A 27498-nucleotide genomic window follows, 5' to 3' on the forward strand; every position below is an offset into this window, starting at 1 on the left:
AATGAAAAACACATTTTTTCGTCCTTATAGTATAAAACTAACCTTAACTTGTCCCTATAGTATAAAATTATTCATAATCCTAAAATTAACTCTTGATTAATCAAATAAAATACAATTTAAAAGTAGTTTAAATATCAAAAACATATTAGGAATAAAAAAAATAAAAATTGAAAATAATTTTCGATATAAAATTTTTAAAACAACAAAAGCCCCAGATGTCATATAGATATTTATCATAAAAGAATATTTTGTAAAAATCACAAGAAAAACTATGGTGAAATCATGTTTTGGTGAAGAACAAGTGATCAGTTACGATTTTTATTTTATTTTATTTTGAGAAAATAAAAAAATTTCAAAATATTTTTATAATATATTACAACTGAATTTTTAAAAATATGATTAATTTTTATCCGTAGAATGCAGCTGTGTAGAGAACATATAACTAATCCATAAGCAGATTCCACCATATGTAGACTTTTGATCATATATAAGACATTATAATTATATATGTGATGAGAACATTATCAACTTTGATATATTGAATTAGAAACTTCATAATGTTTTTGTGAAAATTCTTTCATGAGCCAATTTCCATTTGTAAGTTTTACGTTTTGATGATTAATCTTTTGAGAACGCGTAGCAGCTTGAGTAGAAAATTGTATGCTAGTGTATCCCTCACATAGCACCAGACTATGCGGTAAACACCTATAGCATAAGTTTTTGTTATTTTCATATAAACAATTAATAAGCAGTATAGGTTTGTGATTGGCAGCAACTACAGTTCTAATGTGAATTGAGCAGTGTTTCTACCTTCAAGAACCTAAAAGGACGGATCGTCTGAAGTCTATAAGATTATGATCACACATATAAAACCTACCCGCAATTTGTGTTCTTACAAAATAATAAAATTAATTTCAAGGAAATACATACATATATATATATATATATATATGTGCATCACTGTAACGAATATTGCATGTCAAAAGATAAAAGAAAGAGACGTATGAATGTGTGATGTAGTGTTAATCTCTTTTACATACAAAGAGAAGAACATGTGTCATTAGGTAGCGAGTATGGGGTTCCTTTCTTCATCGATATCTATGGCAAGGACACGGTCAGGGTCAGAGCCGCTTGGTCCTTCAGCGTAAAGGGTCGGAAGATAGGCCTTATATGCCGGCAAATACCGTGACACAAAGTCATTCACCTAGATAGATATTTTCAACATTCATTGTTTCTATGTATATAATAACCACAAAGATTAGTAACTGTCTAAAGAATGTCAAAATACCTCATCATCTGACATCCCGGCTTTACCAGCCTGCCTCATGGCGATTTCCGCCTGTCCAAAAAACCAAAGCAAAAAGTTACTAATCAGAAACACAGCGAAAACTAATGAGTTTTTTTTGTTTGTTAATTAGATTATACAATACCTGAAGACGCCACCGGTATACATAACTTGGGTCCTTGATTTTGATGATGACCCAAGCATTGATGTATTTGTCCCATGCGTCATAATACGCTTCAAGGTTCTTATTCACTGTCTCCAGCTACAGAAAGAGAAGAAAGTTTTTTTTTTGATAGGATATATATACATTTTGTATTACTAAAATTCTAATCAATGTCATTAAAGGGAGTTGAGATAACCTGTGGATCAACTGATTTAACGACTTCAGAAGGAAGAGGTTTGAAACCAAGCATCCATCCCTCAAAGAGAATAACCTGGAGAAATATACCAAACATAATTTAGTGTTGGTCATGTTTCATTTTCAACTTTGAACCGAAACATTTTGAGATACAAATACCTTTAGAGGTCCTTCAACTTCAGGCCATGTTTCTGCAGCGGCTCTGTCACCCCTCCCGCTATAAGCAGACTGCAGCCAAACAGGAATACATCAACAAGTTAAGACCTGGTTTCTCTGTTTTCATTAAGTGTGTTAATGTGACAAAGTGACAAGGCAGAGAAGGTAAAATCAAGGGTTGACTCATAACCTTATCGTACCGAGGAACTTTCATCTTCATGCCTGTCAATGGCCAAAAGAAAAAACTCACAAGGTAAAATAAAGATTAATAACAGACAAAAATAAGCACATGTATTGATGGAAACTAACCGTCCTTGGTCAGTTGAGTCAGGGCTTCTATTGTTTCGACAGAGAATGGAAGATCATGGCTTCCTGCATTCCCACGATACTGAAAACATATATAGATGAAACAAATGACGATATTTTCAAACTAAAGAAGAAAGCAAGTGTTGAGATGAGCTTTAGGACCTCTAGAAGTGCATTTCCTGGATTATCTTCTCTCAACTTAGCCTGAGACAATAAAATAAATAAATAAATAAATGGAAGGTACTAAAAGGAGAAGAGAAGGTCCAGACAGACAAGAGAGAGTACAAGTAAAGTCTTACCTGGCCTTGTGCAGTCAAGTAAAAATCGTCTATAGATATTGTCGCCGACTTCCTGAGATATATTGCTTTGAGTTAGTACTAAGAATCATCACTAGGAATTTAGATTAAGTAAACTGCTATAGTAATGGTACTTTTTTGTAGTTTTGAAAAGATAATCAAGTGCAAACACAAGTGTAGTCTTGCCACATCCTTGAGGTGCGCTAAATCCAATCTGCATCACATCTCTTGATCATCTCCATCAATAATTTAAGTCAATAACCAAAGAAAGACAATTTATTAGTAGCGTACCACTAGAGGAGGCACATCATCTCCGTCTTTAAACTTGGAATTATGCAAGGCAATCTGATCTTCGCACCAAACAAAGACGGGTATATAGTAATGGTAAAGCCTAGCTTTCTGCGGAATGGTGAGCTTAAGCTCATTGAGCTGGAAGAGTCTGCATAGCTGAGAGCCATACAGTAACCATTTGTCGATGGACTGACCAACATTTTCAGGAGTAATACCGATCTTGTCTACGAGGGGACCCGAGCATATAAATTCAAAAAGGTCTGAAACTGAAGAGACATCCACTGTTTTTGTTGGCAAAGCCGAGCATTTCTTCGTAGCCGAAGCATTAACCATTGAATTGTCCTGAATCCAAGAGCAACCACACCCTACAACACGTACAAACTCAAAAAAATATTAAGAATATATATATAATCTCTACCATATCAAACCTCAAAATTAGGGAGGAGGAGGCGTTTTTTTACCAGACATTGAGAAACGGCCTTGCTTGTTGGAGGAGGATGAAGAATCCGAAATGACAACATGGTCGTCGTTAAATATGGATGAAGAAAAACGTCTTTTGCAAATAGGATGGAAAGCGTGACATGGAAACGGATAACCTTTGACATGATGCAACCTATTATTATAATGGTGAAAAGTCGCTTGCCATGGCGACCATATCAAACTTGATGAAGTTGCCCCCGCCATTCTCTCTCTCTACCTCGAAGCAGAGCGACACATCAGCAAGCAAGGAAGGAGAAGAAGTAAATTGATCATATTTTGTTATTATTTTCCATCAAAAAATGTGTGAGTCATATTCTTCCGTCGGATAACGTGTGATTAATGCACTTGTCTTGTCTGTCTCTCTCTGTCAAATACTATTTTTATACTTGGTATTTTATACTAATGTCAATACTGTCTTCTAATAAAAAGGAATTTTTTTTTTTCTAATGTCTTCGGTGGATTAATTAATCAATTAATTTATACTAAAGCATGAAGAATATTATCCCGGAGCAGAAATTGCCTGATGATGAGCCAAAAAGAAATGTACATCCGATCCGACTTTTACAATTTTTAAAATTAAACTCTCGTGTAATACGGACCACAACAAAAACAAGTCTACACTGAACCGGAATGTACCTGTTACTCTTTTTGGTCTAAATGTGAGACCTTGGAAAAATTACTAACTCTTTTTATTTGAGAGAGAGAGCAAATGAATGAGGCCGAACCGGACCATCACAAATGTTACAGAGAGACGTTGACTTGACGTACGTGTTATATCGGTTAGGAGATGAACCGAGTCTCTTTTTCAGAATAGCCTCTCAGGTACCTTTGGAGATGTGAACACCGCCACGCATTTGAACTGTAAAAATGTTGTTCAAGTAGCCAAAAAAAATATAGCTGTTAGATTACGCGGCAGATTTAAAAAAAAAAACAAACTGAGATTTAACTTATTTTTTCTTACCATGTCTTGCCTGTACTTGATGCGTATGGAGTTTAAGGGACATCCTTTGGTGTTGAGCTGCAGATCTTGCAAGGCCTGAACACATTCTTTGAGATCCGAGGCTTTATACGTTGTGTAATGCTCAAGTGTTGCATTCTAAAAAAAGAAATAACAGGAATAAAAATCGTGTGAGATTCAATATTTGTGGAACAGAACATAAGGAAACAAGAACAGACCCAAGGGTGGCTTGATTGGTTCATTGTCCACTTGGCTAGAAAAACAGCCGATGCAGCTATAACCGAAGGTAGGTACTTCAAGAACTGACACTCTATTAACGTCAATTCCGTCAGATAATTCGCCAGAAACTCCATTTCCACACTTGGCATCATCTGCATATCAAACGTTCCCAAATAAAATAGTTTCAATCTTTCTGTTAAAATCTTTTGATGAGCGTGTATAAGAAGAAGAAAAAGAAAGCAAAATTACCAGGTGAGAAGGTTGAGCTGCTCGGAGAAATCTCCTGCAAGAAATGGAAACTTTTTGAATCACTAAAGACTAGATACAACAGCATTATGAAACCCCTTTTCTTTTTTTTTTAATCACAGTCTAGTAAATTTTACCTGAGGAATGTTTTAGAAGTGGGAGTGTATATTTGAAAGCTGAAATGCTTCAGTACTTGGCTCTCCATTTCCAGGACCTCATCTCTTGTGTAAGTGTTATCCGTGATGAAGCAGAACTCTTCAATGCGTGGCGCATAGATTTCCTCGTACTTTCTTTTAAGAAACACCACCAAACTCTTTCTTAAGATTCTTCCTCCTTTCAGACAAAGCATTACTGTTTTGATTTACTGGGAAGAGAGATGATGAGGTAACTTACGAAGCAATGAGCATACAAGTGATGCCCAGCAATTGAAGTCTTTGTCTTTCCATGCAGTTCCCATGTAGAAACCAGTCTATGAGATACACTGTGAGGTAGAGAGTGTCAGATGCAAGTGTGTATTCCTCTGAGACCTGAAGAAAGAGTCTATGAGTTGTGAGCAAGACTTTAAAAATTCAAAATACGTAGCAACAAAAGGATCTAAAACAAACCTCAACAAGCCAATCAACCAGGACTCCACGCATTGTCTGAGTCACATCTCTTTGTGTTCTCCCCATAAAATCAGGACATGGTCTGCGTTTAAGCTGCTCAGTAGACAAAGTAGTTAGATAACCAGATGCATCGTCCTCAAAATTCCAAGGGGATTAGTACCTCAGAAACACGCAGGTTGTAGTGGATATCAGGTGCATATAGGCTACAGAGAAGAGGATCTTTAACATCTGAATCAATGTCAATGAATTTGGGGATACTTGCCACAGTGGAACTTCCTCCAACACAACTTCTCTCAACTGTCAACCATTTTAGCAAGAAGAAAGAATCATAAATAACTTCTTTTTTTTTTTTTAAATCACTCACGCGGAAACAGTACTTGTAAAAAACTAACCTGTAGAAGTTAATCTCCCAAGGGGTCTTGGAGGCAACCTGGAACTCGGCTTTGAGCTAGAAGATGCTTCGTTTGTGCCTGTACAGCCAGACAAGCTTACTCCTTCTGAATCTGACACAACTTGTAACTTTACATCATCTGTAACTTGTGAAGTAGCAGAAGATGATGCCACCTTGGAAGAACATGCCCTTCCCTTCTTTATCTGCACCTTTAAAAAAAAATGGGACACTTGTAAGCAACAAACATGTTTCTTGACAATTTTAAGAAGAAGCATTGTATTGTGTATATGAACAACAACCTGAAGTTTAGCTGCACTGAAGCAGCTTGTAGTATAAGAATTATTATGGGAGGTAACATTTGTGATGTCTTTAAGAAGAGCTCGCTTCTTCTTCTTCTTAGGTGGACTGGCATTCTTCTTATCATCATCAAAGGCTCTTCTTTTGCTGTTTGCTCTCAGAACCCTTCCCTGGTTGGGTGAAGAAGATGTAATCAACAACTTAGACGCACGCAGAGCAGAGGCAAGGGCACGAGTTACAGGGCGAGCATGGAGAGGAACTGTGTTCCCGGAAACAGCTATCTCCTTCATTATGATGGAAACCAAACTGTTTTCTTGAGGTTTTTGGGGGTCTTCTCAGCAGCACTAGAGATCTGTGAAATTGAAGGTAGGAAAATGTCAAGTAAAGGATGCAACAAGAGAAAGAAATGTATTGGCCAAGGTTAAACAGAGAAGGTAGCATGGAAGGTGTTGGTGTTAGTCCAAAGAAAGAAAGGAAGTTGATGTAATGATGAGAGACAGACATGGTGGTGATCTCTCAAGGACACAAGCTAGAAATGATATGTGTAGTTTCACATTAATGAGAGACTCTCTATATTCATTCCCTTGGTTGTCGAAGTTTCAAACTTTCTCAAATTAAAGTCAAAAATGCAGATCACAAGTTTAATTATTTTGAACAAAATCGAAACAGTAGTAGGATTATCGCAAGAAAATTCTCAGGATTGAGAAACCACTGAGAAGAAAAAGTCGTACCAACTTTTTAAAGCGAATAATATGGAGAGATTAAATGATTTGAAGGAAAACAAAAAATATATATATATATATATATATCTCTTTTATCGGATTAGTAATTGAAACAAGGAAAAAGTTACACATAAAAGCTTCACATTTATTTTTTATTCTCAGGAAAACTAACAAGAAGACCCATGAATATCATTTGGAGCTGCTAGCTATACATCTCCACATTTTTTTCCAAAGAACCCTCTATCGATCCCTTCTTAGAAACACCAATGAGGATATAATCAAATCACTTCTTTTTTTTTTTGTTAATCTACAAACCCCCAACAACAACAATGAAATAGAAACTGAGAAGACTGGAACTTACTCTGCTCCAGGTAAAATTCTTCACCCAAAAAAAAATAAAAATAAAAGGAAACCCCTTTTCTTTTCTTTTCTTTTCTTTTTTTCTTTGGGAAAGAGGAGCAAAGAAGATGGGAGCGAGACAGAGAGAGTAATTGTTTAGTCAATTTGCTTTTATGCAAAGGGACTCACTGCCTGTGTGTAAGTGAGCGGGATAGACAATAGAGAGTTTAAAGATATTAATTAAATAATAAACTTTCTTTATTACTACAAAGAAATGTTTTTTTTGTCCTTCTAACTAATCTCGTTGACTGTTTGACCATCAAATCAGGGAAAAAGGAACACAACTAAACACCTTAAGTTTATTGTGCACAATTTTGATTTATATTACTGATCAGAGCATCTCCATTAAACGGGTGAGTACACACAGTTTTCGAAAAAAAAAATATTAAAATAAACAAAGAAGTGAATCTGTCTCCTGCGAGATCACTGCACTGAACTTGGTTCATCACTGTAGTGCGGACCCCACGGTACGGGGCGGTCCGCGATTAATTCAATTAATTAATTTAAAAAAAAAAATCAAACAAAAAAGAATAATAATAAAAAAATACTTTATGAACCCCTTCTATGGAGTTTAGTGATGAATATGCAGATGCCCTTAGGTGTTTACTTTTTTCTATTTGGAGAATGTGATTGACCACAACCTTTTTTATTTTGATGTTATTAACTACTCATTTTACCTTTCTTTCACATTTTTTTTTTGCGTTTTGTGTCGTTTTCAATTTCTCCATTAACTTGTAATTAATGAGAGTACTATGATGCAGATGTTGTTGTTTTCGAATGTTTTCTTATTTTATTTTATTTTACCAGCAAGATTATATACAAAACAAAATAAAGTAAAGGAACGTGCTGTTCAGCGTGTCTATTCATCCAAAGGTAAATAAAAAGTACATAATCTCGTTTAGAGGTAAATAAGTAGTAGTATTAAACTACCAACTCTGTTCAAATTTTGAAGATTTGAAGAAAGATTCCACCACTTCTTTTTTTTTTTTAATGGTTAAAGTTTAAACTTAAGAAAATTATAAAATAACTAACTATTAAGATAAAAACAAAGACCAAATGCAGGTTACAGCTGAATCCGTCCTCATTTTTAACCTTTTCTTACGTTTCGATTGATCTTTAAATATTCCCTGAAGCTTAATTATTGGACACCACATGCTAAGGATGATCATCCATTCATTTTAATTTGTCCATTCGATTTTAAAATGTATTTTGTATGACTTAAAGATGCCTTTTTGTTCCTATTGGATTTGCTCCCCTTTAAAAGCATACTTGGACTTTGTCGTGTTTAGTCGTATTTGATTAGAAGATAACACTCTGTAATAAAAACTTGAATTTCGCCCAAAACAAAACTTGAAGCTAATTTTTCTCAACGTTGCTTTGACCAAATCTAATATTACATGAACTTGGCTATATGGGAAGGGGGGGGGGGGGGGGGGGGGGGGGGGTGTCCACGATGAAATGTCAAGCGAAACTTTGATGTTAAATGACTATAGCCGGAGGGAAAAAAAGCTCAACAAAGTATAGAAGTTTTTCTTTTGAATGAATAAAGTATAAAAGTTAGGATATATAAGTAAATTGTAAATACATGCACAAAACACGAGTATGCGAAAAGCTACGTACATTAAAACAGAAAGGGCATGTATGTGAAAATGAGGAAAGTGGAAGTCGATCAATAATTCATTCAACGTCCAGTTAAGTTAATATGGGGCCAAACTGTATCTGAGTCAGAGGAGATGCTAACAAAAGAGGCAGTTGAGTTATTTTTCCCTTGAGAAAAAGTCCATGAAAGTAAAAAGCAAAAGGGAGTTGGTGTGCCTAAAACGCTGCTCATACCTCTTTTTCTCTCTCTTCAGGTGTTTTCCTTTGTGGAGTAGGTGCTTGCTTTACTCTGAACAAGTCTCCTTTACTCTTTATATCGAAACAGTTGGATTGGACGACCCTAATTGCAAAAAAAATATCGAAATGGGATCGTTGGAGATGCTTTCGAGGAGAACAATGAGCACAGACATGCCCGTTATGGCTCAGGTCAACCTCCTACTCCTACTCTACTCGGAATTCGTTTGTGTTTTTTGTTTTTATGTGACAAACACTGTTGGTTTTTGCGTGCAGATTAGGAAGTTAATGGCTGAGTTGACCAACCCCATGTCTCTTGCTCAGGTTTGCCCCCTCTCTCTCGTGTTTGTCTTATTGATCAGCTGATTCTATTGCCATCTCATTGCTTCATTGACAATAAAAGACACAATCGGTGTTCATGTAATTACAGGGAGTGGTGCATTGGCAGCCTCCTCAAAAGGCTTTAGATAAGGTCAAGGACGTTGTGTTGGATCCTACGGTTAGCTCTTATGGACCAGATGAAGGTATTCCCGAGCTTAGGCAGGCTCTTCAGAAAAAGCTGCGTGAAGAAAACAAGCTAACTAAATCTGCAGTGATGGTTACCGCTGGAGCCAACCAGGTGGTATACATGCTCTTTGGTGCCAAAAGGCTCTTTCTTCTTCTTCTTTTAGTCTCTTATACTCTCTGTTTTTTTTTTCTTGGGTATTAAATGCAGGCGTTTGTGAATCTTGTTCTTATACTAAGCGATCCCGGTGATTCAGTTGTCATGTTTCAGCCATACTACTTCAATGCTTACATGGCCTTCCAGATGACTGGAGTCACCAACATTATCGTTGGTCCTGCCCATCCAGATACTCTCTATCCCGACGCTGGTACCTCCTTGAATGAACATTTTTTTTTTCATGACTTGAAATGTTATAACTATTTGTGAATACCTCCCCTTTTTTTTTTTTTGCCAGACTGGTTAGAGAGGACACTCTCTGAGTCTAAACCGACCCCAAAGGTTGTAACTGTTGTGAATCCTGGTAACCCAAGCGGCACCTATGTCCCCGAACCGCTTCTTAAGAGGATTTCAAAGATATGCAAAGATGCAGGATGTTGGCTGATTGTAGATAACACATACGAGTTAGTTCCTCAACTCATTTGAATGTTGTTTCTTTTTTTTTTTTAAATAATAGATGTAATACTATTAAGTGATCGTTATAAAAATGGATTTATTATTAGGTCCATCCCCTAGGTTCACCAACCAATAAGATTGTTTTATTTTATATTCGATATCTTTTAAAAAAAGAAACAAAATATTATCAAATTATATTATGTTTTTAAAATTAAAAAGTAAAAAAAAAAAGTAATAATTACAAGTCAGCATAACATTAAACCTAAACCCTAAATTCTAATCCCTAAATCCTTAATCCTAAACCCTAAACCCTTGGATAAACCCTAAACTCTAGGATAAATCTTAAACTCTAGGATAAATCCTAAACTCTAAATCAAAATCACTATACACTAAAATATTCAAGCGTTTAGGGTTTAGGGTTTTAGTGTTTTTTATTTAGAGTTTAGGATTTATCCAAGGGCTTAGGGTTTACCCAAAGGTTTAGGATTTACCCAAGGGTTTAGGATTTATCTAAGAGTTTAGGATTTAGGATTTAGGGTTTAGGGTTTAGGGATTAGGATTTAGGGACTAGGATTTAGGGTTTAGTGTTTTGTTGAGAACATTAAAAATATTTTTTTTTTAATTCTTTTTTCTGTAACTATTATCTTTTTTTACTTTTTTATTTTAAAAACATAATATAATTTGAGAATATTTTGTTTACTTTTTTAAAAGATATCGAATTTGAAATAATGAAATCCTATTGGTTGGTGAACCTAGAGGTTCACCCTAGGGGTGGACCCAAGAATGACTCATAAAAATGGGCAGGTATTTCATGTATGACGGTTTAAAACATTGTTGCGTGGAGGGAGACCACATTGTTAACGTCTTCTCCTTCTCTAAAACCTATGGCATGATGGGTTGGAGGCTTGGATATGTGAGTGTTCCCAATCCTATATTCACTTCCATATTGTTGATTTTGAGTTTTAATCTTTATGAAACGTTTGATGGGACTCGCAGATAGCTTACTCGGAGAACTTAAAAGGGTTTGCGAGAGAGCTTGTGAAGATTCAAGACAACATCCCAATATGTGCCTCCATAATATCTCAGCGCCTGGCTGTATACGCACTAGAGGAAGGTACTGGGTGGATAACAGAACGGGTAAAGGGTCTGGTGAAGAACAGGGAGATTGTTAAAGAGGCCCTTGAGCCGCTGGGGATGGAGAACGTTAAGGGAGGAGAAGGAGCGATTTACTTGTGGGCAAAGCTACCAGAGGAACACGGAGATGATTTCAAGGCGGTGAGATGGCTGGCTCACCGTCATGGAGTGGTGGTGATCCCCGGGAGTGCAAGCGGTAGCCCCGGGCATGTGCGGGTGTCGTTTGGAGGGTTGAAGGAGGAAGAAATGAGAGCTGCTGCAGAGAGGCTGAGGAAAGGATTAGAGGAGCTGGTTCACCTTGGAATGGTGGAGTGAGTGAGTGAGTTGTTTGTTAATAAAATGGGTCAAAGATATAAATTACTTCTTTTTTTTGTCAGCTATATAAAAGAGTGTTTGTTTATTTGATAGCTGATGATTCTTCTTTTATCATGTTATACAATATTTTTACTTATTTAAAATGATGTTTTTCATTTAATAAACGCCAAATTAGCCCTTTGATTTTTATAATCATCGTCATCCCACCAGTAAAAGTTTATTCAATGTAAGTGTTTTGTCAGTAGAAGAATGCAAGGGACATTTGGAGCTTGAGCTAATAAAATGTTTTGATAGACTAGTAACACTAGACCATGGACAATGGTTTCAAAATCTATTTCACTTTCCACACCTTCTTTTTCTGTTTTTAATATTTCATATTATATTCTCTATTTAAATGTTTTCTTATATAATTGTAGACCGTATATATATAGTAACATCTTATAAAAATCTACATATAATTAAGTCTACTTTCTCCAAAAAGAAGAAAAATAGACTCGCAGAGAGAAGTTAGAGAGAAAAAGTAGATCTTGGAGGTTCGGTGTCCGGCCGGCGCGTAAGCGCGCCTGCCGGCGCCGGAGCTCGTCGTCTTTCAGTTTAATCGTCCGGCTTTTGTCCCATCCTCCTCTCCGTTCAGTGACCGCCTTGTCTGAGCTGTGGTTTCATCATCATCTATGATGTATCGGATCTTGGAGTGAAGACGCGGTTGGTGTGGAGTTGATGGTGCGGTGAGGACGCGTGTAGTATGGATCTCGTTCCCGGGAGATGGAAGCATCCACAGATCCGTCGTCGCCGGCTTTTGTTACTGCGAGGTGGAAGCGTCTTTGGCTTCGCCGTCGTCGACTCAAGTCCCCGGGGTGTGAAGGCTTCCTCAGCTTCCCGCCGCCGGCTTTAGGTTTTTTAGTTATGGTTTCTTAGTGCTGGGTTTGAGCGGGGATCGTCTGGTTCTTGGTTGTCGCTTTAGATTTAAAGATTTCAAGCTTTCGCTTTGTCGGAAGAGCTCTCTAGGAGAGATGAGGCTCTCCGATGGGTGGATAGAGTGGGAAGTATTGGATGGGTTCGGCGGAGGCTCTTCGGTTATGAGCTCCGTTTGAAGTTTGTGGTGGTGAGGTGATTCCGGTGGTGAGACGAGGCGGAGTCGGCCAAGTCGAGGCGGATGCAACGCGTGCAGTTCTGATGGGTGGAGATGCATCCACGTGTTCGGCGTCCAGTCTTTTTGACGCTCGAGTCGGTCGTCGTCACACCGGGGATGGTTTGGGCCGTTGGCCCGTGTAATGGGTACTGTGGATTATTGGGCCGGGTTTTTTTTTTTTTTTTATGTATTCTGGGCTTTTATGTAATCGGTTTCGGGGTTCGGCCCGATCTTTTTAATATTAAAAACATTGACGGAAAAAAAGGAAGAAAAATAGACTCGACCAAAAAAAAGATATGTGGACGTTAGTAAATGACTTTACCGTTGACTATATTAATTTCTAGTTCTTAGTAAAAAACACAATGAAAGTGGATGGACCCACCAAAGATGTCTCTGTCTCAAATATCAGTGGTGTATCTGTAAAGTAACAACAGTATTTATGTCATTTATAGCAGGAAAAAAAAACTTATCGACCTATCACTTTCTCAAATACTATATTTGACCATTTGGATACATTTCTATATTTCTGATACATAGATTTCACAGTGAAATTATGGAAGAGTACGAAGAACATATGCAAAAGTTGGCAGCGAAGTTGATGTGGTTAGCACTGGGTTCACTGGGAGTTGAAGAAAAAGACATTGAATGGGCTGGGATTAGTTCAGACTTTCAAGGGTCCCAAGCAGCTATCCAACTAAACCACTATCCAATATGCCCAGAACCAGACCGAGCAATGGGCCTTGCGGCACATACCGACTCAACTCTCATGACCATACTGTACCAGAACAACACTGCCGGTCTCCAGGTTTTCAGGGATGACGTGGGCTGGATCACCGTGCCACCTGTCCCTGGATCACTAGTGGTCAACGTCGGTGACTTACTGCACATTTTGACCAACGGAATATTCCAGAGCGTTCTTCACCGAGCTAGAGTTAACCACATCCGATCTCGCTTCTCCATGGCTTACCTGTGGGGTCCACCTTCTGAGCAAATGATCTCTCCGCTTCCCAAACTGGTTGATCCTCCGCAGTCTCCTCTTTACCCATCTCTCACTTGGAAACAGTACCCTGCAACCAAAGCTATCCATTTTAATCAGTCTCTTTCCTTTATTAGAAACTGTCTGTCTTTAGACCAAATCTCTTGATGTTTACTTTTTCTACTGGCTTTAGTGTACAGTTTTAATTGAATCTCCTTAATGTTCTAGTGTTTATTTAATTTTTTTTTTAAAAACTAAAGTTGCAAATCAAACGTATATATATATTTATTCATACATTGACACTTGGATAAACATGCATTCATTGCGGCGGCAAAGAATGATGTAATTCGTTACTCCACGCCATCATCAAGAACAAATCAATGAGAACTGAAATCAACAGCTATGTGTGGTCTGACTGCAAATATCAAACATTTGAGCTCGGATTTGTCGACAAATATGAAATAGAATCAGAAAGCTCTGTTTTTTTTTTTGTTACCAGAAGGGATCGTTTCCTTGTGGCCAAAGTAGTTCAGAGAAATCTTTGCAAGCTTGGGGCTCCGTCGCATAATCAATCCCGAAACTCTCGTGGATTCGGTAATCGTCAACAACGACCATAGACATGTAGCCATGGGAGGCCTTGTGATTCTCATTCTTGATCTTGACCTCGTAAGGGAGATCATACATCTCCTTCATGCCGGCAAGCAAGCAAGTCATCCCTGAGGTCTGATGAAATGCCATTGAACTCTGCCACAAACCACCCACCCCTGCTCCTCCATTGCTTTTCGGACCTCGTCTCTGATCGTGTTTCAGTGACTCGTTCCTGGCACTAGTTTATCGCGGGCAGGAGAAGTCGAGGATTGGTAAGCATTGTGAGTCCATAACCAAAAGGTGTTATTAGGTAGGTAGGTAGGTGATGACGAGCTTAAAGATTACTCTATAATTTAAACACATACTTTTGCGTTCTATTTATACAAATAGGTAACCAGTATATAATAAGTTCACCAGTGAGTGCAAAAACGATCCTTCGTAGAAGCGCGACAATGAGATCCGGCTTTGGCTCTCTATTATTTTGCTGCTTTCTTTAGTTTAAAGATTCATAACTTTATACACTTTTATTATATTAACATATTGGTTAAGGGTTTAACATTCTTTGCGCAATCGAAACAAAATACACTCTTGGAATTTAAAAATCAAGGGACCGCGTAAAAACAGAGCGATAAGGGTTCCAACCTGCAAACACAAGGAGCTAAGGTTGAATTGAGGCTGAGCCAGCAACTGAGAGAAAGACGAATTGGCTGACATCAAATTTTGAATATTCAGACCTCAAAGGTTAAGTTAGGCCACATGAGAAGCTGTTTCGGAAGAGTCTAGCGTTCTTAGCTTCAGTAGCAAGTAAAGAACAACTCCACACCCAAACCCCAGGGCTGCGCTTGAGCCTGTCATTGATACAGCAGCGCAGACCAGCATGATAAACGAATCTTCCTTCGTGTTCATATCTTTGGAAGCCATGGCAAGTTCGATCCCTGCGAACAGCAAGAGAACCCCCAGTATTCCGATCGGAAACTGGCTCAGAATCCTCACAAACGAGTTCCCAAACACCAAACCCACAATCAGTTTCCCGACTCCGAGAAAGACAACCGACAAACCACTCCTCGCGCCGAAACGATACTGCCCAGCTAACCCACCCGCACCGTGACAAACCGGCATTGCGCCAAACCAGCACCCGATTAAGTTCATCACACCAACGCTTACGGAGACTGTAGTAGCTGATAGTTCCTTGTCGAACAAGTCATTGGATAATTTACAGACAGCGATCACAGAGTTAAGCACAGAGAGTGGAATCTGAGGAATCGCCGCCCGTACAAACCCGATCTTCCAATCCTCCCAAGTGATTTTCAGGATCTTGAACTTTGACGGACCAAATTTAAGGTCTTTGAAAATGGAAGGATCGCGTATGAAACAGAGCACTAACCCGACAAAGAACACGATTAGCGCAGATGGAATCGAAGAGAGAAGACGCAGTCTCCTCCGGCGAGATTGCGCTTCGTTGCTGGCGGGGAAATCTCCATCTCCGGCGCAGTCTCTGTCGGTGCCGGAGCCGGTGGACAAAATGATGAAGAGAAGGGCAGCAAGAGCCAAGACAAGGCCGTCGAGGCCGAGCCAGGAACGGGGAGAAGAAGAGGGCTTGAGAGTGGCAGTGTCGTAGTCATACCTCACGTATTTGATGGCGGTGAAGGCGAACTGAAGCCCCTGAGAAAGCTGGACGCCTCGTACCACCGGGAGAGGGATGAGGTTGTAGAGGAAAGACATGGCTCCCGTGGCGCCGAGGAGGAGGAGCGTTGCGGCAGTGGATGCTCCGGCGGCGGCGATCTGAGAAGGGGTGAGATGGGGTGTCTCGGAGACGGCGACGGCGGCGATGGACTTCATGGGCTGGACGGGCATAGGGATGTCGAAGAGGAGGCCTGTGGCGATGTTGTAGAATCCAGTGAAGATGAGAGTGGCGGAGAGATCGAGATTGGAGACGAGAGTCAGGGTCAGGACGATGGGGATGAAGGTGCCAAGATCCCCGACGGCGCCGGAGAGTTCAGAGGAAAGAGGGTTCTTGAGGCGGAGACGACGGCGGAGCCACCCGCATCGGCCGGAGAGAAGAGGAGTGGTCGCTGTCTCCATGATTGGTTGTGTTGACAAAACTCTTCTTTTTTTTAAATATTGGGAATCGTGCCCCCGGACAAGTTGGATAAAAGACGGCTCTTCAGACAGTCGTCTAGTCGTTGTTGTTACTTTCGTATCGACGTGCCAGTATCAACTATCAACCATCTTAAATATATATATTATTTGCATCTTTTGTCCTTTTCAAATTTTTTAGAATTGCGCTGAGGCCCTTACCTCTAGATTCCACTGATGTTGTCCAGACAAAAATTAAAGCTCTTGGTCTTCTGACTCTCTAGCTATGCCCATATGAAAGTATACCCAACTTCACGCATACTTATTTCTTACCATGAATTTTTTTCTGAGTAAGAACTAAATCTATCTTTTATTGATGTTATATGACTTAACAATACACACAAATTTTATCATGTAACAAACTTATAACGTAAAGACCAAATTGAACTGAAAAGAATGGGCTATAGACTAAAAAAAAAAGTGGTAGGTGGTGCAAAAGAGAGATTGGTCTTTTCTCACTCTCAAAATCTTATTTTTGATTTCATCCTTCATTCCTTTCCCCCTAAAACCAAAAGCTCTCTTCTAAATGTTGGTGGGAGCTGATTTCTCAGGTGAACTGCTTGAAGATTCTCCCAGGGAACCTTCTTCATCTTGAGACACAACAGGGATCTTCACCGACGAAGCTCTCTCCATTTCCTTCTCCAGCTCTTCCTCAGACCTCAACGCGTTGAACTGTCCCTCCAGCGACTTAGCTGCAGCTAACCACGCAGTGACAATGACCAACAAGATCATTCCTAGGTAGGGCGTTGAATTGGCTAGTGATCCAAATGATAAGATCATGAACTGCTGTATCAGAGCACCCCCTGATTTCCCCAACGGGTTGCATACCACGTCAATCGCAGCTTTCCCTTTGACCTGCACCACGCACCACAATTGGCACAAAGCTAAAGAACACACAACTAATCTTTTCCATATGGATTCTCTTGACAACAAAGGAAAGTTAGCAAACCTTGGTGTCCTCATCCAAAGGGATATAGGCCATTTCTTTACAAGGATCGAACAAGCTGTACTTGGCACTCTTGCTGAATATATTCTGAAGGGCACCAACATAGACAGCTGCGAGTAACGGAGTCATACCAAGCTTGGCAACAAGTGGTGCGAATGGGCCGCCAAACAGTATCAGAGAGAAGAAGGCAACGCCAGTCAATAGCAGAACAGTTGGGGTGATCTTTGCTGCTACTCCCCAGCCATATTTATCAAATACGTATTGGCTGAGAAGCATCATCGTGAATGTTGCAATACCAGTGCAGGTTGAGAAGTCCCCCATAAATGCTGAGTACTCGTTCGGGCTAGGGAACTGCACTCAGAGAGTATAAAGAAGGAATTTTCTTTTCTTTTTTTTTTAAAAGCTAAGCATTGTGAATGCAAGGACGTTAGATGAGAAGCTGTATATTACCTGAGCTTTGAGCTTTGATTTCCAAGTGACTTCCACGAGGTTGATACTAATACCATACGCCACCACTAAAGTAGCAAGATCTCTAATGTATGGTGATGACACCAAGAACTTCAAGCTCTCCATCGTTCCCATCTTCGGTTTGTTCTGTAAAAGGAGAACAACAAATCAGAAGAGTCCTCCTACTCATAAGCTGCAAAAAGGAAACAGAACAAACCGTTACCTTCTTCTTCTGGCTACGTGCTGGAAGCGGAACGTATGTATTGACCCACCAATAGAGGAAACAGATGGCAAGTCCCATCCCAACCACAATGCTCATCATGGCTTTCAGTGAAACTGCCCATCCGTCAACTCCAGGACCAAGATTCTTTCTCAAGTTAGAGAAGTATTTCACCGTTCTTCCAGAGAAAATGAGCGCAACATTGGCTCCAAGTCCGAATAAAGGATAGAATTTCTTGGCTTCATCCACAGTTGTTATCTGCAAGAGAGATTGAACAAATGCTATCACAAAACACTGACTTGTAAAACATTATATGCTGCACATCAACAAACTCAGCTGCAACCAAAGACTATTCCAACAAAACATGACCTGATTAGCAAAGCCCCAGAAGAGAACAGAAATGACCACACTACCCCAAAGCTCAGCCATGACATAAAACAAACAGAAACTCCAAATCCTCAGGATAGCAAGAGGACCCATGAACCTTGGGCCGAGAGTGGCAAGGAGCTTATCAGCAAGAGCTTCGGGGTGAATATAGTTGCTGAGAGGGTACATGACGAAACCGAAGGCCCCAAAGTAGAGGATGAAAGGGATGATAACGGTGTAAAAGAGAGCCTTTTTGGAGAGAACATTGGAGAGCTTGGTGTAGAGGAGCATGAAGCCAATGGCCATAGGGAGATTGACCCACGTCTTCAGGAAAGGTATAATCTCAGCTGAGCTCCCTTTCGCAGTCACCACCAAGACGTCCTTCGTGTCCCTCAGGATTGTGTAATTGAACAGAATGCAAAAGAACATCAACCCTAAAGGTATAATCTTTTTCAAGGTCGTGACCTCCACGCCGAAGATCTTCGGCGACGCTGCAATCGCCGCCGTGTCTCCGTCGCCGGAGGACGCTGCTCCCTCCGCCTTGCATATGAACTCGGTGCTCCTCAGCTTGTGGGAAATGGAAATCCCGGGAAGGGTTGGCTCAAAGGATTGAAATTTCTTAGAGGATAGAGACAAGGCAGGTGGATTTCTCGGCTTGGAGGCGAAAAGGCGGTGCTTTAAGCCGTGGGAGGGCTGGAGAAGGCTCCTCACTCCGATGGGTTTGGCGGGTAAGGAGAGAAGTCCTCTGGTTTGAATCGCGGTTGCCATCTCTCTCTCTCTCTCTACCTCTACACAGAGAGAAATGTGAGAGGAGGATTGAGATAGAGAGGTGATGATGATGATAAAGGAGTAGTGCGATGAGAAAGAATATAGTTTCTCTCAGATATTTACAATTGTGGTATATCGAGAAAGGATTGGTTTTCCGCACCTGTAAAATGTTATTTACATTGGAAAATAAAATTGTTGCTGGAAGCTCACTGTGTCTTAATTAGACTCGATAAGCTAATCTTTCGGATTAAAGTAAATAAATGACTGTCTGGTCTCCGGAAAGATGAAACCATGTGATGCTCTTTAAAAAAATGGGTCTGGAGCGAAGGTGATAATCTCCATTTCATATAATGACCTCCTAATTATGGGGCATTACTACTAATGAGGTTCTGTTGTTGGTGGGATGGGAGGTAGCTATGACTTTTCTTCTTCTTTCGAGTTAGGTGGCCAATGTCTATTACTTTACCTAAATTGAATCACGTGTCTATTAAGTAGTAGTATTAAATAAATATTAATTCATGTTTTCACATGGAGTTTGAAGCAGTTCTTATCTATAGTTTCTTCGTTTCAAACTGTTTATATTTACCATGTGTGTGTGTGTGTTAATGTTTTATACAATTAGTCAATTCGTTTGCATATCAATGCAAAACAAAAATATATATAACATTCCATTGAAAATATTTTTGTGATCAAAGGTAAAAAACCAAAATAGATTTGGATTTATCATCTTTCTTGATTGGTCGATAATGAATTAGTCATCTACACTCCATTGTTTGATGTCAATTTTTCCCTTTTCAAACGTAAAAGAATTTGCATCATCCTCCACCTCAAAGTTAACCGACCGCTCCCAAAATAAATTGTAAAAGAATTAAGATGACCAAACTTTTATATATTTTAGTGGAACATTTTTGTCATTTTGAGAATTTTCTGTGTTTGCTTTCGCCATGGTATAATTCTATTCCAATGGACCAGTTAGAAAACATATATGCGATCCACCCGTAGATATACATATTCGTTGAAAAGGTTTTAAGGTGGTTTCAAATTTCCAAGAGGCGCATCTATCTAGCTAGCCAAGTGATGATGATACGACGTGTGCTTCCATGAAAGAGACAGCTCCGATCGATTGTCAATGTTTCAACTTGGTAGCTGGCTGCTACCTCCATTCTCAGTTTTCTCTTCCTTTTTTTTGTTTCCTGTGAGAAACATTATAGTAGGACCCAATCAGACATTAACCTTTTACTGCAACCCAACAGTAATGAGATAGTCCACGTGGGAAAATGACAACGGTTAATGATATAAGCGCAAGGAGGCACTTTTTACACAGAGATGCAGCAGCATTATTAATATTAGGCATTGTCCTTGTCTGTGGGTGTGGTGGTGACATACACGGTGTTTCATGGATACACGTCATCACCTTCCTTTACATGCATGTGTCTTTAACACCTTGAGCTTTCCGGCCAAGATATTTCTCTCTCTTTTGTCTTTTCACCTCCTAATGACAAAAACAAAATTCTTGTGACGGCTCTGTATTCGCCATGCCATTTTCAAGACTGTCTTTGTATAGAAAATTATAATATCTGAGCTTAGATGACATGCATGGTTTACTATAAAACCTTTTTACCATCTTATATATTAAAATAGAAGTCATGACTTCTTTTCATGTGTGATTTTTTTAGTTTGGACCATTCCTAGAAAATATCATATTTTACATAAGTTTATTATTATATATTTTAATATCTTTATCTTTTTATTTGAAATACAAATGAATATATTTAAAATGTTCTAACAAAATCTTTTTAAAATCTTCTTAAAATCTTTTTAAATTTACTTTCAAAAATTAGTTAGTTTTCATTTAAATTATCATAAAATATAATTAGAAATTAAAATTAAATATAGTTTTGGTTTATAAACGAAAATTTAAATAAAATGAAATTAATTAATTTCACAAATACATTTACTAATAATTTTTTAATATTTTTTTAGAAATAAATATTTATTTTAATTTTATTTTTTTTTCAAATTTGTTTTCTAATAAAATAAAAATCATGATTTTTTGATGAGTGATATCTTTATTTGGACCATCATTTAAATCTTATATATTAAAACAGAAGTCACAACCTTGATTTATGTGTGATTTTTTTAAAAAATGGACCTAATGGACCTATTCATAGAAATTCATACTATATTTTAATTTAGACTAATAATAAATATAATTTTTAAAATATTTTAATCATAGTATCTTTTGATATCTTTTCATTTTAAATATAAATATATTTATTTTAAAATTCTAACAAATCTGTTTAAAAAGATTTTTACAAGATCTTCATTTTTGAAATTATATTTAAATACTTTCACTAATTTCGAAATTAGTTTAAAATATTATTATACATTAATATATTCAGTTATATAAAATGAAAAATAAAAAAAAATCTATAATATTTTAGTTATTATATAATCATAATCAATCATATTAAATTAAAATTATTATATTGAGCTAAATATAATAAAATTGTATTAAATTTATATATTTATATATTTTATTTTCGTAATTATAAAATATTTATGTTCAAAAATAAAATCTAATATGTTGGTAAGATGGGTTAACATTATCAAACTATATAATAAATGTATAAAAATTAACATGTATTTCTTTAAAGTTAATAATATAAAATCTTTGTAACTACTTTAATCATAATATATTTTCATTTTAAATATAATATATATTTATATATTATATTTTAAAAATTCTAATAAATCTGTGTAATATTTAAACAATAACTAAATGTATTTTAAGTTACCGTTTAGAAATTAAAATAAATAAATTATATCCTATTTTATCTACTTTTATAGTCATGATCATGTTAAAATATAATTATTATACTAAAATAAATATGATAAAATTATATTCAATTGATAAATTTATAAATTTTATTTTCATAAATATAAACTATTTATTTAAAATATAATATGATGATAGAACGGTTTAAAATTAACAAACTATATAATACATCTCTAAAAATTAATATATCTTACACTTTTATATATACAATAATAAATTATCTAAAATGAATAAGCATAAAAATATTGGTAAAAAGAACTCCAGTTTTGAAATACGGGTCAGAATTTAACATAAATTAAATACAAAATATTTTTTAAATATATTTTCTCATGAATATATTAATTTCCTTAATAACTAAATGCAAATACAATAAGATAAATATATAATAAGAAGTGGCAAATACATAAGGTTTAAATAATTAATTAATTATAACATGTAAATTATAAAATTATTGTATTTGAAATAGTTATATAAATATTTAAGTATATAATTAACATTAAAAATATATACCACTTATGTTCTAAAACAATAATTTATGTATAGAAAAGTGAAAACAAACACCCGTGCGGTTGCACGGGTCAAAATCTAGTTAATAATTTACTATTGAAGTTTTATGTGTTGGTAATAGCTAGGCAAATACACTAAATAGTATGTGTGTTCTATATAATCTGGGGTTGGTCGAGAAATTTAGATGTTTAGTTAGGCATGTTTACGAACATAATAATAATCTCCAGAACTTCTTTTCTAAAAAAAATTATTTTTTATGACTTATTCTTGGGCACCAACCGATAATATTGTGTTATTTTATATTCAATATTTTTTATATTCAAGAATAACTCTTACTTCTTTACCTTGAAGCATTTGGTTTACATGTTTGCTTATCTAGCTGGTTGCTATAATGCTATTACACGATTCTAAAAAGGCTGGTTCAGTCTTGGTCACAAAACACAAGCCTTCCGGATTTACGACACAAGCCTTATTCTCCAACAGAGTTGACAACCTTACCATAACTATACATCAATGGGATCTTCCCCAACACTCTATGAAACTCCCTAATGCATTTCCCTCTTCTCTTCCTGTGTTCTACTCTTCTACTGCTCAACCCAACTTCTCTTACCATTCTCCACTTGTTCTTCTCCTTCTTCGTTACGCGCATCACCCCAATCCCTAACTCTCTCTGCTCCCACCATGATTGGACCTGCTCTCAGCTTGTCTGAAGCTGCGAAATTCATCAGTATATCCTAGCAGTTGCGCATCTGGTCGACAATCCCCCTCATCTCCTCCATCTCCATACCTCCATTGCAGCTATACTCGAAGAGATAGTCTTGTTTCATCATCATGAACTTGGTTAAGACGATGGAGTACTTATCCGGGTGTACAGCGTAATTCCACTCTTTTCACTGCAAGTCAAAGCCGTGCGATCTCACAAACACTCCTGCCACATAGAAACCCACTCCTCACTGATCCTGTTAATCTCATATAGAACAGCGTGTGTATGTCTATAAAACATTGAAGGCAAAAAAAAAAGATTACCCGGGAAGAAGCAGAAGGTGAAGGTGAAGGTATTCCGGTACAGGAGTCTCTCGACGGAGAGATTTGGTTTCCCGATTCACCACTTGTACCATAGTCTTCGTCGAGCCCCCTAATCAACGGCGGGAGATAATAGTGGTTTACAAAGCACGTGAAATTTAATTATTAATCAAAAGTAAATTATACAGGCTTCTATTAACAAAGCCCGATAATAACTATATAACTAAGCCCAAATAAAGCCTAAATATCTGGCCTGAGAATGCTAACCCCTGATATCTGGAGTTAATTTTTTTTACTTTTCTTGTTGTGACAGCTTGAACCTTTCTATATTTTCTAAGTTCCAGATATCGATAACTGCGACAAGTCAAAACTCTCTAGCCTCCTTGCATGTGCTTCTATCCTCCAACTATTGTCGTAATATATGTTCATGCCACGTACATAAAATTAAAGATCTTAATGTTTTCAATTAAAAAAAATAAAGATCTTAATGTTCCCTATCTACTAAAGAATTTTTACACAACAATATCTTGCTCTTGTATGTGTACTTAATCCCCTATACATCTTCCAGATGCTTTTTTTTTCATTACATAACTAATCATTTCAACATAAATAATTATGACATTAATTGCTAAGAAAACTAAAACTTATGTCTTGTAAGCTAGTTTTATTGGGATGAGTTGGATTGTGATAGACTAATCTCCAACATTTTGGAATATTAATGGTGGAAGCTTCTAATGCGGTAGAGTCGGCAGTCGTGCCTGCACCAGAAAACAACATATCCCTCTTCACGTGTTCCTCCTCCTAGTGTGATCATTATTTTACATTTATCATGTATCATTGGTTCATTTTGACTTCATCTTTTAGTATGTTTTTTTTCCAACCAACAGCATATAAAAATATTCGTGGCAATATAGGTTAATGGACCATGTTGCGTTATATACGAAAACAGAATATAACAGACATTAATACATAGGCTATAATTATCTTAGTATGCTAATGATCAATCGTCGTGACATATTGACATCTCAAAGTTGCATTATTTCAATATTTTTTTTTTCAAATCATGTCATTATATAGCTTAAAGCTGATAAAACAATGGCTTTTTTTTTGTCAACAAAACTTTAGTAGTATAACTGTTTGAAACAATCGAGATCGTAATAGTAATATATAATCCTTGTTAAAAGAAATTAAAAAATGCATCGAAGAAACCGAGTTCCTAATCACGAAGTCAATGTTTCCTGAGCTAGCTGTATGTGTCTAGGTAGCATCTAATTACATACAGAAACCAGGAGGATGCTTCCAGTGGCATTCATCAAAACCAGTGTTATCCTCACAAACTCAAACCCATAAAACCCCCCCATCTTTCGCTACTCTTTGAGATATATTAAGTCACCATCTTCCATACTCATCTCTCACCCGAGATAGCCACAATGTACCAAGAAGTCGTACTTCTCTTAACTCTACTATGCGTTTCTTCCAGTGTCGTCATATCGGGCCCGATCAGTGATGGTAGTGTAAATCCAAATCTCATCATCTAACACACTATTTTTGTTAAGTACTCAAATCTCTAACAAAATATTAATGGTTGGTGGTTTCAGGTTTATTACCAAACGGTAATTTCGAGATGGGTCCTAAGCCATCTCAACTGAAAGGATCCGTTGTTAAGGGACGAACCGCCGTACCTAACTGGGAAATAACCGGTCTCGTGGAGTACATTAAAGCTGGTCAGAAACAAGACGACATGGTCCTGGTCGTACCGGAAGGCTCCTCTGCTGTCAGACTAGGCAACGAGGCCTCTATTTCCCAGAAAATCTCTGTCCGATCGGGCCGTCTGTACTCGGTTACGTTCAGCGCGGCTCGAACATGCGCTCAGGACGAGCGGCTCAACATTTCCGTCACTCATGAGTCCGGTGTCATTCCTATCCAGACCATGTACGGCAGCGATGGTTGGGATTCATACTCGTGGGCTTTTAAAGCTGGTGGACCGGAAATAGAGATCAGGATCCATAACCCGGGTCGTGAGGAGCACCCGGCTTGTGGACCATTGATCGACGCGGTTGCTATCAAGGCTTTGTTCCCTCCCAGGTTCTCCGGAAGTAAGTAAACCGGAAACAAGTCATATGTGTTGTTATAGTACTAAAAACCGAAACATGCTGATTTATGTTTTTTTCAGATAATTTGATAAAGAACGGAAACTTCGAAGAAGGACCTTACGTGTTCGCCAAGGCAAAATGGGGAGTACTGATACCACCTTTCATCGAGGACGATAACAGTCCGTTGCCTGGTTGGATGATCGAGTCTCTTAAGGCCGTTAAGTACGTGGACAAGGCTCATTTCTTCGTCCCTGAGGGACACCGAGCCATAGAGCTAGTTGGAGGCAAAGAGAGTGCCGTTTCACAGATCGTGAGGACGACGTCACTCAACAAATTCTACGCCCTCAGTTTCAAGGTAGGAGACGCAAGAGACGCTTGCGAGGGACCAATGGCAGTGGAGGCGTTCGCTGGAGGGAGGAAGATCCTGGTGGAGTACGCGTCTAAGGGCAAAGGGGGGTTTAAACAGGGGAGGCTTGTGTTCAAGGCAGTGTCTGCGAGGACTCGTGTCACTTTTCTCAGCACGTTTTACCATATGAAGAATGATCACTCTGGATCGCTGTGTGGTCCGGTTATAGATGACGTCAGGCTAGTGGCGGTTAGGACAGTTGGAGGATGAGACCGGCCGGATCATGTTCTAATTACCCCTTTTGGTTTAAAGTCAAATGTACGGACGGGATCATAGTAAAATGGTTGATTGTAATGTAATTTTGTTTCAAGATTTACGTAATAATAAAATGTAATTTTACGATCTAATTAATCTATTTTTATACAGTTATGATCATTTGGAAATACTTAGTATCAGTTTTTAATTCTGTTTTAGTAATTTTTTTTTTTTGTTCAACTTTCTGTTTTAGTAATTATAATTTTATTAGAAGTCTAACAGAGATTGGAGAGGTCATCATCATCAATAGATCAATTAATTCAAAATGGATAAATCTCTGTTGTTTTTCAACCTATGGGGTTTGCACACGTCATATTCAATAATGAAAAAAAAAGACTTATTTTTGAAATTTGGAGTATGAAAAAATGCGGGAAAACCTGGCACGTACAAAAAAAAAAACGTCGCACGGGCCAAGTCGTAGTTCATGAGGAGAAGAATCATTCAATGGAAATGGAATCTGAAATCAAGCTCGCGGCACTCTCTGGACTCCTCCTCCGTTTCTAAAATATAATGTAAAGTGTGTGTTTATTCATCAACCATTGTTGGTACTTATACAACGAGAATATAGAATATAGGAACATGTAGATAAACCTAAGTCCCTAGTATATAGGAATACATCATTATCCCTTTACCCCCCTCAAGTTGGTAATGACATATCTCGAATTCCCAACTTAGACAACAAATGATGAAATGTCGGAGTGGGCAAGGCTTTGGTAAGTAAGTCCGCAGGCTGATTCCTCGTTGTAATGTGTTCAGTAGTAATAAGCTTGTCACGCACGGCATCTCGAACAAAGTGACAATCATTCTCGACATGTTTGGTACGTTCATGGAACACGGGATTCTTAGCAATATGGAGAGCAGATTGACTGTCACAGAAGAGTCTCATGGGTTGAGGATGAAAGAAGCCGAACTGGAGAAGAAGTCGTTTGAGCCATTTTAACTCACATGTAGTATCTGCCATTGATCTATACTCAGCTTCAGCTGATGATCTAGACACTGTCCGTTGCTTCTTTGTTTTCCACGAAACAAGAGAATCACCAAGAAGAACAACGTAGGCACTTAGAGAACGACGCGTTATAGGACACGCAGACCAATCCGAGTCGGAGTATGCGGTAAGAGCAAGGTTTGCGTCGGAAGACAGCATGATACCTTGGTCTGGACAGCCTTTAAGATAGCGGATGACTCGTAATGCAGCTGCCCAGTGATCTTCACGAGGTTTATGCATAAATTGTGATAGAATGTGAACAATGTAGCTTAGCTCCGGACGTGTGAAAGTAAGATATATCAATCGTCCAACAAGACGGCGATACTTGCCTGGATCCTGAAGTCTCATGCCCTTGGCGAGTGCAAGTTTGTGGTTGAGTTCAGTTGGGACTGGCGCTGGTTTCGCT

At 38.0% G+C, this 27498-nt stretch overlaps 7 protein-coding genes and 1 long non-coding RNA gene across 10 annotated transcripts; 3 read left to right on the top strand and 5 right to left on the bottom strand.

Annotated features, from left to right (window-relative positions):
• Positions 1–838: 838 nt before the first annotated feature.
• LOC106445942 (D-glycerate 3-kinase, chloroplastic) lies at positions 839–3440 on the bottom strand. The gene is made up of 12 exons (XM_013887597.3): positions 3154–3440; positions 2693–3057; positions 2536–2615; positions 2405–2456; positions 2268–2309; positions 2109–2187; positions 1990–2021; positions 1803–1871; positions 1645–1719; positions 1431–1547; positions 1289–1339; positions 839–1204 (listed from the first exon to the last, which is right to left on the bottom strand). The coding sequence occupies exons 1-12, from the start codon at positions 3374–3376 to the stop codon at positions 1061–1063; spliced, it is 1329 nt and encodes a 442-aa protein (XP_013743051.2). The 5' UTR covers positions 3377–3440; the 3' UTR covers positions 839–1060.
• A 201-nt stretch (positions 3441–3641) lies between these two features.
• Positions 3642–7590, bottom strand: LOC125575161 (cyclin-A2-4-like). Of its 2 annotated transcripts, XM_048736476.1 has the most exons (11): positions 6972–7586; positions 5891–6240; positions 5593–5800; positions 5361–5497; positions 5201–5293; positions 4989–5122; positions 4733–4885; positions 4599–4632; positions 4349–4501; positions 4134–4268; positions 3642–4031 (listed from the first exon to the last, which is right to left on the bottom strand). In XM_048736476.1, exons 2-11 carry the CDS (start codon positions 6176–6178, stop codon positions 3978–3980), a joined length of 1389 nt encoding a protein of 462 aa, XP_048592433.1. In that variant the 5' UTR covers positions 6179–6240; positions 6972–7586; the 3' UTR covers positions 3642–3977. The 2 variants fall into 2 exon arrangements, with proteins under 2 accessions (XP_048592433.1, XP_048592432.1); XM_048736475.1 differs by having other exon boundaries at positions 5593–6240; positions 6972–7590.
• A 1186-nt stretch (positions 7591–8776) lies between these two features.
• LOC125576419 (aromatic aminotransferase ISS1-like) lies at positions 8777–11519 on the top strand. 2 transcript variants are annotated; one of them, XM_048736480.1, is made up of 7 exons: positions 8835–9034; positions 9119–9166; positions 9273–9461; positions 9558–9714; positions 9802–9967; positions 10764–10872; positions 10956–11519. In XM_048736480.1, the coding sequence occupies exons 1-7, from the start codon at positions 8972–8974 to the stop codon at positions 11406–11408; spliced, it is 1185 nt and encodes a 394-aa protein (XP_048592437.1). In that variant the 5' UTR covers positions 8835–8971; the 3' UTR covers positions 11409–11519. The 2 variants fall into 2 exon arrangements, with proteins under 2 accessions (XP_048592436.1, XP_048592437.1); XM_048736479.1 differs by having other exon boundaries at positions 8777–9166.
• Positions 11520–11655: 136 nt separating this feature from the next.
• LOC111206537 (gibberellin 3-beta-dioxygenase 2-like) lies at positions 11656–14360 on the top strand. Its single transcript, XM_022703641.2, has one exon. The coding sequence runs from the start codon at positions 13091–13093 to the stop codon at positions 13679–13681; it is 591 nt and encodes a 196-aa protein (XP_022559362.2). The 5' UTR covers positions 11656–13090; the 3' UTR covers positions 13682–14360.
• A 233-nt stretch (positions 14361–14593) lies between these two features.
• Positions 14594–16324, bottom strand: LOC106445943 (molybdate transporter 2). Its single transcript, XM_048736481.1, has 2 exons — positions 14836–16324; positions 14594–14743 (listed from the first exon to the last, which is right to left on the bottom strand). The coding sequence occupies exon 1, from the start codon at positions 16181–16183 to the stop codon at positions 14849–14851; it is 1335 nt and encodes a 444-aa protein (XP_048592438.1). The 5' UTR covers positions 16184–16324; the 3' UTR covers positions 14594–14743; positions 14836–14848.
• Positions 16325–16528: 204 nt separating this feature from the next.
• Positions 16529–19246, bottom strand: LOC125576418 (ADP,ATP carrier protein 1, chloroplastic-like). The gene is made up of 5 exons (XM_048736478.1): positions 18220–19246; positions 17854–18108; positions 17634–17777; positions 17187–17534; positions 16529–17092 (listed from the first exon to the last, which is right to left on the bottom strand). Exons 1-5 carry the CDS (start codon positions 18982–18984, stop codon positions 16760–16762), a joined length of 1845 nt encoding a protein of 614 aa, XP_048592435.1. The 5' UTR covers positions 18985–19246; the 3' UTR covers positions 16529–16759.
• A 3369-nt stretch (positions 19247–22615) lies between these two features.
• Positions 22616–23591, bottom strand: LOC125576422. Its single transcript, XR_007314778.1, has 2 exons — positions 23357–23591; positions 22616–23258 (listed from the first exon to the last, which is right to left on the bottom strand). It is a non-coding gene; the product is annotated as an uncharacterized LOC125576422 (long non-coding RNA).
• Positions 23592–24666: 1075 nt separating this feature from the next.
• On the top strand, positions 24667–26370 carry LOC125576420. Its single transcript, XM_048736482.1, has 3 exons — positions 24667–24862; positions 24952–25449; positions 25527–26370. Exons 1-3 carry the CDS (start codon positions 24784–24786, stop codon positions 26060–26062), a joined length of 1113 nt encoding a protein of 370 aa, XP_048592439.1. The 5' UTR covers positions 24667–24783; the 3' UTR covers positions 26063–26370.
• Positions 26371–27498: the final 1128 nt, after the last annotated feature.

This window comes from Brassica napus, chromosome A7 (genome assembly GCF_020379485.1).
Source record: "Brassica napus cultivar Da-Ae chromosome A7, Da-Ae, whole genome shotgun sequence".
In the NCBI taxonomy this organism is placed as follows: Eukaryota; Viridiplantae; Streptophyta; class Magnoliopsida; order Brassicales; family Brassicaceae; genus Brassica; species Brassica napus.